The sequence below is a fragment of the Polypterus senegalus genome, chromosome 7 (genome assembly GCF_016835505.1).
Source record: "Polypterus senegalus isolate Bchr_013 chromosome 7, ASM1683550v1, whole genome shotgun sequence".
Taxonomy (NCBI): domain Eukaryota; kingdom Metazoa; phylum Chordata; class Cladistia; order Polypteriformes; family Polypteridae; genus Polypterus; species Polypterus senegalus.
Window position 1 is genome coordinate 125,560,164 of NC_053160.1, and position 13,370 is coordinate 125,573,533.

Consider the following 13,370-nt stretch of genomic DNA (forward strand, 5'->3'; position numbering starts at 1 on the left):
CTAGTTTGCACAGTCCATAATGAATTGTTATTTATTTATGCCCCTATTTTGCCAGGACAGAACACCAGAATATTTAATGGACTAGGTCATTTGTTTTTATTTCCTACATTTTTTTCTATTTAAATTTTTTTTTTTAGGTTATAGTGTCAGTTTGTCTTTTTCTGCAGTTATTTGCTATTTGGTGTAGGGTTCTCAACAGCAGTACTATTGTTTGCCATGTGCCATCTGTTGGAATAAAAAATGTCATGCATTTTGTTACTATATGCATTACAAAGTACCTTCTAATAAATGGCTCATAATTAATCAAATTAAAGAGAGCATGGGTAAGTGTATATTTTTGCACCAGAATGTCTTCCAGTTGTCTAGCATCCATTCAAGTAATTATTTTAAAATGTGCTCCTAGTGCTGCCAGAATAGCCTTTAGCTCACCACAATACTGTAATGGATAAGTAAGGAAGAAAATGATTGGATGGACATACAAATTAGGCAGAGTTTAGAAAAGGTCTTTGTTAGTGTTGCTAAAAATCTAGCCCAATATCTCTCTATTATAAAAAAAATCCTGTGGGAGGGAATGACTTGGAGACGATACGTGAATGCACGTTAAGATCACGGAAGGCAAATAAAAGACCCGCGAGATGAAAGAGAATGGCCAAGGAGCATCCCGCGGAGATATGGAACATGAGATTCTTGCAAGACACGCCCTACTTGCAAGCAATATCAGAGCATGGCCATCAAAAAAAAGTCAGTAGTGTAAAGGCACGCAGCACACAAAGATACAGGGGTCTCAGTGCATATAAAGCGTATAAAGGACAATACATTATAAATGAAACATCGACGACTAAAAGTTCGCATTAGCTCAAACAAAAAGAAAATTAATCATCAGGACCAGGTGTAATTGAAAAAATAGCAGGACAAAGTGAGGTCAGAAATAAAAGCCAAAGAGCAGAAACAAAGTCTTTTCTCATTCACATTATTCAATGCACAAAACGTAGTTTTACACAATAATGGACCATACGCTATGAGAATCTGTGGTCCCATAACAGTTAAAGCAACGACAAGTTTAATTTCAAAGAAAACCCAATTCGGTCAGGTGTATATTTATGATCACGGAGAAGCGATCACAACGCGAGCAGCAGAGACACAAAGTAGCAAAAAGGAGAGCGGGTGTACAGGCTTTAAAATTATCAAAGGGCAGCGCGATAGCAGCTGCCTCCCTCCCCCCCTTCACAATGCGAGCAGCATTATACATCCTGCAAGAAAGAGATTAACCACGCCTGGGGCCAGAAATAAAGGACTGTTGTTTTTACAACGTCACGCGAGACAAGGCAGTGATCCTTCATTTAAAACAAGTCCACAGACATCAAACCTAGCAGTTGTTGGATTGCTTTTGGCAGACAAGCATCATGTGCTCCCAGCTCTTAAAACAATGACATGGACAAGCAGAACAGGCAGCTCCCAAGCAGCAGAAAGACTGCAGATGTTCCGAAAATAACAAATCTCGTTAAATTGTATATCTGGTAAACCAAACATGGGGGTGGGCGACCGAAGCGAGCAGGGGGCACGAGCCCCCTAGTTTATAAAAAAACACAATATTTTGGTTTTTGAATCTTTATCAGGTATGTGTGTGTATCTTTGCAGCTCATCTGCAGATTCTTCACTGTATATTTTATCATTCTTTTCATCTTTAATTAGTGTTTGTCTGTTGCTAACAAAAAGCTATGTCAGTGAATTCACAGCATGAGGTAGTGTTCTTTTTCTGTTCTTCATATTATGGATCACTTTAATAATATTCAAGGGCAGAAACAAACATGTTGTCCTAAGTGAGCATGTGCATCTTTATCATTGCAGGTACCTTAAAATGTTATGCACATATATTGACTGGTGCAAAATTTTTCATGTTTTATTATATAAAATGATAATCACAGTTTGTCATTTACAGTACCCGTGGCGCAATAGGTTTGATGGGGCTGGAGCGCTCTATCCTTCAGACATTGGAATGTCACAAATGCCCTGTGCAGACTAAATGGGAGGACCCTATACTGAACACAGTCTTCTTCTTTGCGGATTTCGTTAAAGGAATATGCCAATACCCATTTATCATGTCAAGAGTGGTAAAATATCGTGACCTTCCCAGTCACTTGAGGTGCTCACCGACTTGCTGCATAGCAGAGACATTGAACCAAGTCACTTGATTGTACCAACAAAATTCATTAGAAAAGTGCCAGCCCCCATTTGGCTTCAGAACAATTATGATGGAACTAGACCAGAGACTAAAACTGTCATTAATAACAGCAAGATCCAGCATAGATCTGATTTCAAGCTTGACTCTCCTTAATTTTGTACAGTCTTGCCAATGGGCCAATAAATTTGAGTGAGAAGTGTGCATCAATACCATAACACAGTACCCATAACTGCGCAATATATTCTATAATTCTCAACCTTCTTCTAAAATGTCCAAAATACCATGGGGTTGTCATTCATATAATAAATCAAAAGGGAGAAGCCCATGGAGTCCTGAAAGGACAACTTGGTAGGCAATCAATACCATGGGAATCAACTGCTCCAGTTTCTTTCTTCCTCCTTCCTTGTGAAGTATCTGTTTCAGCACCTGGTTGAACTGCTATACTAAGCCATCAGTCTGAGCATGATATACTGAGGTTTTTAGATGCTTAATGTGGAGTAATTTGGCAATTTGCCTTAACGTTTTCGAGATACAAAGAGTACCATGGTCCCTGTGGCCTATAGTGGAGGGTTCTGAGGGCCCGAAAAATGTCTATCAAAAGGTATATCAATGATTGGGACAGGAATTAGAGGAGCACATTCCTTCTGAAGAATCTGTCGCAAATGACATTCTGGGCAGGAAATGCAAAAGTGATGGACCTCTTCATTAATTCCTGGCCAAATAAAATGGAGTTTAAATACTCTCAAGGGTCTTCTCAGTACCTAAGTGGACACCTAAGAGGTGGGGGTGTGCCAATTCACAGATTTGTCACTGGAAAGTTTGTGGAACTAACAACAACCTCCATACCTCACCCTCATGCCCTGCTACCTGATACCATAAATCATTTTTCAAAACAAAGTGTGATCCCTGAGGCAAATTCGTGTGTTGTTCAAACAACCACATTCAAAGCAAACTTCATGGAATCATCATTACATTGCTCTTGTTTAATGGAGGCCAGCGTCTGTTTAAATTGAAACTGTAATTGTGTAAGTGGGTCAGTGGGGACCTCTAGGGGCATGGTTACATCCTGGGCTGTCACGTCCTCCCACTCTAATACGTCATCAGACTGCAATGGAGGAACTCCATTCTACTCTCAGTCTCATCCTACTGAGTAGCCATGTGACCTTGTTCAGTTGCTGGTTGTATACGAGGCAAGGGAACAGCTTGTTAGATTTGCACCATCAATGAAACAATATATATATCAGCTCCAAGGAATCCTATCTAATCCAAAAATAACACAATATACACAATTTATTATTTCAAAGAAAAAGACCACATAGTAAAATACATTTTCAATATTCCAGCAATTTGTGGTAAAACTACTTTTCGTGAGTGTCTGTAAAAACTTCAGTTTACATGGAAGGTGCCTTATACATAGTTAAGCAAGCAGGTTAGAGCCAATTATTGCACAGCTATTGTCAAGCAATCAAGAAAGACTGCTTTGGATCTTTCTGATTGTAATTTTAATTTCCGGCATGTTTTCCAGTACACCTGCTGCCAACAGACAATTTTGAAATTCATCATCATCAGTCTATAAACTTTGTTTGGCTATTTCTAAAAAATGTTCTATTCCTTTAGGAAATTCTAAAATGCCTTTTACTGTTGATTGTTTTACAAAGAGATTTCTGACAATAGCATTGGCTGTGACAGGCATTACTGTATATTTACACTACAGCCGAAAAACAACTGATGCCATTTCAGTGCCTTGGTCAATAATAAATACTTCCAGCTGAAACGTTTTTAGTGCACAGTTTCATTGCCTGTAATCAGATTGAAGCAAAATCAATTTACTCTTTGCAAGCTGTAATTGGCTGGCACTGTTAAAATATATATACAATATATATATACATTATGGCCAACTTTATTATCAGGTTCCAATATATCATCTAGAATTATTACTTCATTTTATTCCCTTTGAATTTTCTAGTTTTATCTCTGCTTGCTTCTTGCTGTAGTGGTAATTGCTTAGCATAACCCCGTTTACTCAATTAAAAAAAATAATATCTAAAATATCTTGAAGTCAATATATTTATCTACACTCATTACACATCCGCATAGTTCCCAGTGAGTAAATGGTTTCTGACAGTATCTTTGTTACATGAAAAAGTCATTTAAGGTAACAATAATCATTAAACTTAGTTTTGTAGGACAAAGTGGAATTGCCTTCTTTTTCCATAGAATGGTGGAGGAGAGAACTGCTAGCGCGCCCTTTACTGACACTTAACATACAAAGTCAGTTTAGCCAAGGTGTGAGTTTGCAACGGTACTGCGCTGGGTCTCACTTTCTAGGTCTACATCTGATAAGACTGCATCAGTCATTATCAAGTGACTCTGGCATTGGCTCAGAGGTGTCTTGGTATTATATCATTTATCTCCATGGTCAATGAGCAAGACAAGTATAACTCAACCTTTGCCAACCTGATTGAGAAAACCTTGACCCAGTTATCAACCAAAGGATGGACTTATGTGCAACTAAGAAAGCAATGGAGAAATGTCCACACATTCTTTTATAACACTGTGCAAGCACTAGTTCTGTACTGTCGGCCTGTGGTATGTCTGGCTTAAACCTCTGCTTTATAGCAGCACTCCTATTAGCAAGGGATTAATCATAATAAAGGCTGTGTGACCATTCTTCTCAAAAGGGTTTGGAAGGCCCTCTGCATAACATAACACTAAAACAAGAATTTGACTGCAATATAGAAATAGAGTCACTCACCCAGCAATTACGAGAGGCACAGATGTCGTTTTTAGCTTTGTCTTACAACATATTTTTAAAACATTTTCACTTATATTTTAAATCTTAAGCATCTTTGTGACAAACAGGTACTATACATTTACTTCATATGACTTTTGTAAGTAGGATAATAATAATGCTTGGGGGTTTGGGTTGGATAAGGAACAACCGCATAAGGCCATGTCTGTAAATAACTTCCCCTGTCTTTAGAAAAGTTACATTTACCTAACATACCGTAAAACTATTCCAGCAAGCAGCACATTCTCCCTGGAATGTTCTTTTTAAGAATTGCAACCCTAAATCCCTTCCTCAGTGTCCAATGGAAAAAACAATAAAAGCATAACTAACAATCAAATAGTCCTCACCATGTCCTAAATTTAGAAAATATGACTTTAACTGACCAAAAAAATGACTTCGTCTTTACTTATTCAGTGTAAATTGTTACTAAGTGTAAAAGATGATGTAATGTGCCCTTTTACTTGTCTTTCTTTGATTTTTGATTATCATATTTTATACTTTCAGTGAGGCATTTATCATTTTTACATTTAATTTTTTTTTTCTGTGATCTCATTCTGTGAGAAACTGTCATATGTTCTAGTTATGAAGTTTTGATTTATCCAGTGTAGGCAATCAAGAAGGTGCTGAAAAAATGGAAAAATCTAAGAATTTTTAAATTTAATTTCCTTCACGATTTAGATCAGAATCTTTATACAAAACTGTATATTTTGAGACTGTTCAGAATCGGTTTTCTGCAAGTATTTCATGCAACACAGTAAATTCCATATTATAAGTTAATGATTTTATTTTTAGTTTTGTAGCATACATTATTTACTTGCATTTTTTTTAGTTTTTAATTCTCTTAAATCCTGCTATGTGTATGTACGTTTGTTCAGCTTATAATTTAATAGCCAGCATTATGTGTCTTATTTAGAAAGATTTATTTGTTTGCTAAGAAAGAAGCAACAGAAACTTTGACCTTGTTATACATATATATTACCTGCTGTATTTGATGTACTGTTTCATTTACAAATGATAAAATAATAATTTTATGTTTTCTAAGAAGACTCAGATTTTTCTAACAGCTGGTATTACACAAAGAAAAAAGGTATCACACTTACAGATGTGATTAATTAAATTTTAACAGTTTCACAATGATGTATTAATCTCAGGAACATTTTTGCTTCTATGTTGCAGCTACTCTGATATTATTATTGAAAGAGAGGTGCTGATGCAAAAGTACATCCACCTTGTGCAGATTGTGGAGACAGAGAAGGTGGCTGCAAACCAGCTGAGACATCAGTTAGAAGATCAAGACACGGAAATCGAAAGGCTGAAAGCAGAGGTACTGCACGATTAACCATTCAACCTAATTATATGTGAGAGATGAGTATGCAGCAGCTTGGAGTTAATGTGCACTGAGTGACATAATTAACATAGAAAAGTTTTCTTGGGAGATACTGCTTTAATTGTTAAAATGTTTTATAATATAGCAGTTAAAGAGAGACATGTCAGAAATTAATATAAAAATACACATTTTAAAATGACATCTTTTACTAATTGGAAGCATGATGGAATTAGAGCTGCTTCCTCATAGCTCAAGAAAACATGGTTTTGTAACTGGCCCAGTCATTGCCTGAATGGATTATTAATGTCTTTCAAATTTCATTGTGTACTTCTGTGTTTTCTACAATATCTGAAGAAAAAGAAAAAAATAATTTATATGGATGGATATGTGGGTTTAGTGGTAGATGGAGCAGTAGGCATGATCAGGTCAAAGAAAAGTTTGTTAAAGTTGCTGTCACACTTGTTTAAAGTTGCATGTTGATTGCTGTGGATAAAGTAATTTAGTAGTTGTAATAATAATAATAATAATAATGCATTTCAGGTTATTTTTTACATGGCTCCTAAATGAGAAGAGGATCTGTTGTAACCATGGGTTTGACCAATTGTAATCTAGACCAATGTTCCTAAACTTTTTAATTTGATGACCCAAATAAAATAATCGGTACCATACTGGGACTCAAGAAGAGGACTATTACCATAATGACAAGAGAGACATAAATTGGCAATAGCCATATTAATTAATCAACATCATTTATTAACCCTATCTTAAATAACATATTTAAAAAAAAAAGAAAAATTCCAACTGTGTTCCACCATTAATAATACATTATTCCAAATGAGCTCCCAAATTATTCACAATATGTCAGTTTTCATTTAACAATTCAATAAACTGAGTAAAATAGTTTAGACACAAAGGTAAATTACTCCCAAAAGCGTATGCATTATTTGTATTTCTTATGAGCAATTCTTATGAGCCTAATGATAAATGTGGCAAACAGTTCAGTTTGAAATGTTTAATGCTATCAATTGTAATGTTTGCCAAAGGCTGTCCTCTACAGCCTGTCTCACATTTTAGATATTATGTGGCATTCTTACAGTATTCCATAGACCAACAAACACAACCTTCACACTATCAGTGGAATGAAATTTATGAAACCACTTTAAAATAGTGTTGTGCAAAGTAATTCACCATCACTGAGGCATGTTAAACTTACTGCAAAATGTTCTTTCTAAGTCTGGATTCAATGTATGCCATAACAGCAAATGTGTGATAAGACAACAACCAAATGTGCATGGTCACTAAAACTGCATTTAACATATAACTCTGGCATGGCACTACATATATCCCCAACCTAGAGATTCAATCCGCCGAAAACACTCCAAATATCATCACATCCTTGTTCCTCACCTGTTATTTTAATTTTGACAGCTCAAACTAGTACTACAGTGTCTTTGCTTCCAAAGCTTGCTTGCCTCCCCCATTATTATGCTTGTTAGCCATCTCAGTTTGATTGTTTCATAGGTTGTGCAAGGAGTGTTAGTGTTTTCTTACTATATAAATGAAAGGAGTTGTTAATGGGACACATGTCAGATTGCACTCTTCCAAAATAAATAGTATTCTAAACAGAGGACAGCATATCACTCACCAGAGCTTGTGCTTAGATGAATGAGGCTAATTTTACTACACAAACTTGTGGGACCCATCACAAACACTGGGCTGCGACCTATAATTCAAGAAACATTGATCTAGACCACGTTCTTTAGTAGTACACGCATTGCACTTTTTCAGAACTATCCTACTATATATAATTTAGAAATATGACATTCAGAAATTCTGAAATATGTCCTAAACAAGATATTTATTCTAAGACACTTTTATAGTTTTAACATAAAAACATTTACATACTCAGTTTACTACAAATAACTGCAGCTATTGTTTAGTTATCTAAAACAGTTTTGAAAAGTAGTCCCAGGTGAAATAATATTATTTTGGGCTCCTCTGCTTGCATTTAGTATCTGAGCCAGAGATAATCTCCAGTCTTAGTTGGATTAAAAGTTATTGTTATTGTACAGATCAAACACAATAAACCAAACCGGTACAAAATTGAGTGTAAAGTATCATGTGATATTAGGGTTGCAGTGCAGTTTCTGCATTAAGGGCCAGAGACAAAGCCCCCACTAGATGTTGTGCAAAATAAGTAACAGACTTTCCTCAGTAATTTATCTTATTGTTAAAATATTTATAACAATCTCTCAAATTTCTCTTCTTAAAGAATAAGGTTAGTATTTTTAAGTTGAAATTCCTCACCTCTCTCAGGTTTAGTGTTACGGTAATTCCTGGCATGCATTACTAAGTTGTGTGTTTCTATTTTTGTGAGTGTCCAATCCCAGTCAGTAAGACAATATGCTTTAGTACCAAAGTACACACACATGCCCAGCCACAGAGAGCCAGCCTAGAGTCACCATTTAACGCAACATGAATAACATGGAATGAAGAAGGAATTAGAATTCTTGTGAAAACCTCATGTGGACACTTCATGTATGTAGACAGAGCTGTTCAAACATTTCAGTCATTCTGAGGATGTCTTTTGTTAATTCAGGGAAAATAAGACCCCAGTTCCTGAACTAAATTAAGATGGTTTGAAAATGTTATTAAAAAAATATGGCACAGTGGTGTAGTTGCCTTGCAAATTTGGTGTCCTGCATTTGAATCCCATGCGATGGACATCTGCCAGTTCCTCCTACATCCCCAGGCACATGCACGTTACGTCAACTGGTATTTTTATTTTTTTTAATAATTTTATTGTAATCATTCCATACATATTGATAAATTTTTACAAAAAATAGGATTGAGATTGAAAAACAAGTCGACCCCCACCCCTGAGAGAGAGAGCATGGCCAACGGGGTAAAACTGAAGGCTTGTAAACATAAATTAAGGAGTTTAATAGACCAATAGAGATTAATGGAGAATAAAAAGAAATGAGGAGATAATTGCTTCCTCTGTGCTTTAAGAGAGGTTTTGAAAAAACTTTGTACAGATCCTCTAACTGAATATCTGATTTTTTCCAATTTAAAATAGTATAAAACATTGGTTTCCCACTAACTTAAAAGGGGAGAGTTAGGATTCTTCCAGTTTAGCAAAATAAGTCTGTGTACCAGAAGTGTAGTGAATGCAATCACAGTTTGTTTGTCCTTTTCCACTTTAAACCCATCTGGAAGAACACCAAACACTGTTAATGGGTTAGGAGGGATTGTGAGACCGAGGCTGTCTGAAAGGTAGTTAAAACTTTTGGTCTAGAATGATGTTAGTTTCGTGCAGGCCCAAAACATGTGACCCAGTGAGGCTGGGACTTGATTGCAGCGTTCGCAGGTTGGATCTTGCCCTGGAAACATTTTGGACAGTTTTAGGCGAGACAGATGTGCTCGATATATAATTTTGAATTGAATAATTGTATGCTTTGTGCATATGGAGCTCGAGTGAAGTCTCTGCATTGCTACTTTCCACTCCTTTTCTGATTTATTGATTAAGAGATCTTTTTCCCATTGTCCTCTTGGATCTTTGAAAGGGAGGGACTGTAAAATAATGTTATATATTGCAGAGATGGTGCCTGAGTCCTTGAAATTGAGCAATATTTTTACCAGCATGGACGAGGGTGCAAGATGAGGAAAATCGGGCAGGTTCTGTTTAATAAAGTTCCTAATTAGAAGATAGTGAATTGGTGTTTTTAAACTGGTACTCCACTGGATGAGTGCAAAATAAAACAAGTGCCCTTGTCTATGACTGTTTCATGCCTTGAGCCATGTGTTAAAGAGATATGCCTCAGCACCACTGTGACCCTGAAATGGATTAAGCAGGTTTGAGAATCTGTTATAACTACAAATGTAAGTAACTAAGTAAAGTGAAAATAGCTTGTATGCAAACTAGAAAGTAATTGATAAATTAAATAGCCTATGCCAAATATTTGAAAATGTATAACACTGGTATAATACAGTGCCCATAAAGAGTGCCTTTCCCCTACATAAATGACACAAAGTGATGTTTTTAAACTCTCACAAAATTATCAAGAACAATTGTCTTACTAGTCTTTACTATTTAATTTTTTCATATTGCATGTATGTTTAAGGAAATTGTTTATGTGTGCGTTTTTTTTTTTTATTTTGAAATTAAATGGTACTTTTTCACCGAATCTGAAAACTACAAACCAGGCAAGGGTGAAATAATTTCTGAAAAGCTTCATATAGGGGCAAATCTAAATTCACATTAACAAGGAAGATCATTTTGAAGCCTAAAATTTGTTGAAATTATTATTAATTTTACTAGTCATTTCACACATTTTGATTTATTTTTTCATCAAGATGGACTGTCAGTGTGATTAGTTTGTTTTGATGAGATACATTTGTTTCAGTCTTCAATTGTCAATATGAATCAATAGTCTTAGCATAAAAATAAATTGACAAATAAAGATCTTTATTGTTGATACATTGTCATTTGTCATTCTTACAAAAACTGTTAAAAATACATGGACAACAAATGTAAACATCCTTCATTTCTGTAAGGCATAACAAGTGAATGTGTCAGAAATCCTAACACTATACCGGATGTACACGTAGTTAAAAGTGCGAAATAACCAAAGAACACACAACGTTTTTATATATGGTGCTTAATAAAATGGAGAGTGTATGTTGTTATGCCAATGGAGAAGGATGGAAACCAGTTGTAGTACTGCTTTTTGGGCAATAAATGCCTGCAAAGAATTGAGATACCAGCACCCAGGAAGAAAGGTGACAGCCCTGGAGGACCATGGCTGATTTCATCTCATACTTACCTTCTATTTACATGTTATAAAATGTATATTTAACAGACATACTGTGATTATGTTTTCTGTACAATATTTATAGTGTATAGTAGATAAAGTGTTTTATTATAGCTTGTGAAGGATTTCACATGAACTATTATCTATTAGGCAGTGTTTACTACTTATGGCATACTTTATTTGTCAAGCAATTTAAAATAGAGTTCACCTAGAAAATGTGTCACTTTTTGTAAAATGAAATGATTTAAGACAGATATCATAAGTAGATCATATTATCAATAATAAACAGAAACAGATTATTCTTTTTAAAGCACAGTTCATAACAAATTGTATCTGAGAAGGTCTGGAGGCAAATTAATTAACTTTGAGGAAATCAGTGCACTTTAAAAGTTCACCACTGGCTGCAGTTTTGATGTCCTTTTTAATATAAATAAACAAATTTACTGCAACCACTTAAACAACATTTGTTATTTATGCAGCATATACACAGTCCTCTTATGTTATAGTTATATATCTCCTAATTTTAATAATAATTCAGTGTGATTTCCTTTTTTCTGATATCTTTCCTCTGTTAGAAAATATCAGTATTTGTGCATGGAATTTCCTAATTGAACAGAATATTTACCTTTTTAAATATTTTTATGTACTTTAATTTGTAATTAAAAGTGCTGAAGGATAGAGAATGTCTTATTAAATGATAATTTCTATGGGCGACACGGTGGCACAGTGGGGAGCGCTGCTGCCTTGCAGTTAGGGTACCCGGGTTCGCTTCCCAGGTCCTCCCTCCGTGGAGTTTGCATGTTCTCCCCGTGTCTGAATGGGTTTCCTCTGGGTACTCTGGTTTCTTCCCACAGTCCAAAAACATGCAGGTTAGGTGCATTGGCGATCCTAAATTGTCCCCGGTGTGTGCGCACCCTGCGATGGGCTGGTGCATTGCCTGGGGTTTGTTTCCTGCCTTGCACCCTGTGTTGGCTTGGTTTGGCTCCAGCAGACCCCTGTGACCCTGTAGATAGGATGTAGCAGGTTGAATAATGGATGGATGATAGTTTCTAGATTTGTAAAGGCCTTCAATGACACATATTGCCTTTTCTGGTAAAAGGATACATTTTTCAGAATGCAGGAAATCAGCAAAATCCCCATAATCCAAGCAGACATTTATTTATTTCAGTGGCTGAGCTACATACATTTTTTCAGCATTTTTACTGTTTGTTAACATATGCTCACCTAACCTTCTGAATTTTATTTGATCATCAGCGATGTTAATTAAAGACTAAATGACATCTATAGAGATTAAGTGGCACCTGTAAGGATTTTCATTCTAAGCTTATTGCCTTAGCCTGACCTATTGCCTACTCTAATAGGTACTCTCAGGCACCGATGAGCACACATTGATCTGTAGCTACAAATTAACTCTTATCTGATCAGCAGAACCTACATGTTTACTTAAAATATTTTTCCCTCAATCTTTTTCTCATATTTTCAGTTGTACATTTAATCTCTTTTGGTACTCTATCCTCGGAAGCTGTTGGACCAGAAAAAAAGACTGGACTTTATTTCTATAGCACGTTTTCATGTACAGCATGTAACTCAAAGTGCTTTACATGATGTCAAAGAAATAGTTACAGTCAAAATAAAATTAGAGAAAATTAATCAGGAATAATTAGCATACAAAATATAAATACACACATAAGATAGATATATAATAAATAGAGAACTAGGGTCCTTATATGTAGAATCGGTTTTAAGTCTCTAAAAAATCTGCTGATAAGATAAGATGGCCAGGGAGGACAGAAAAAACATTGAGATAAATATGCTAGAGAAAATGAAAACAAAATCTGCAGGGAGTCCAAGGCCAAAAGACCACCCAGCTCTAACAATTTATTAATTACTGATACTGGATTGCTCCATGGGAATGCTAGGTAACATTGTCGGCATTGTAAGTTGAAATTGGAAAAGGTGCCAGCCCACTTCTAACACTGATTTCTGCTGGGAAAAGAAAGAGAACAGTTACAGGAATATGTTCTGGATGTAAAAATTAAATTCTCATTCACAAGGTAAAGAATCAAGTAGGACTGCAAGAAAAGCTGCTGAAATGACAAAAGAAAATGTCAGATTCTTGTTAAAGAAAATAATGCAATTGAGCTCAGTTTTAAATGTGGGTCAACTGTACAGCCCTCAACATTAAAGCATATAGACAATATTTCACTCGATAGAGATCCCATGCTAGATTCCACTGAAACTATGAACAAAAGAATT

The 13,370-nt window shown here is 35.6% G+C and overlaps 1 protein-coding gene across 3 annotated transcripts in view; it reads left to right on the top strand.

Annotated features, from left to right (window-relative positions):
* The window catches only part of rasgrf2b (Ras protein-specific guanine nucleotide-releasing factor 2b), a 536,042-nt gene that overhangs the window by 271,262 nt on the left and 251,410 nt on the right, over positions 1–13,370 (top strand). For all 3 annotated transcript variants that reach the window (XM_039759265.1, XM_039759267.1, XM_039759266.1), the window contains exon 3: positions 6,150–6,297. In XM_039759265.1, coding sequence (XP_039615199.1) covers positions 6,150–6,297 — 148 coding nt within the window. The remainder of the gene's footprint in view (positions 1–6,149; positions 6,298–13,370) is intronic.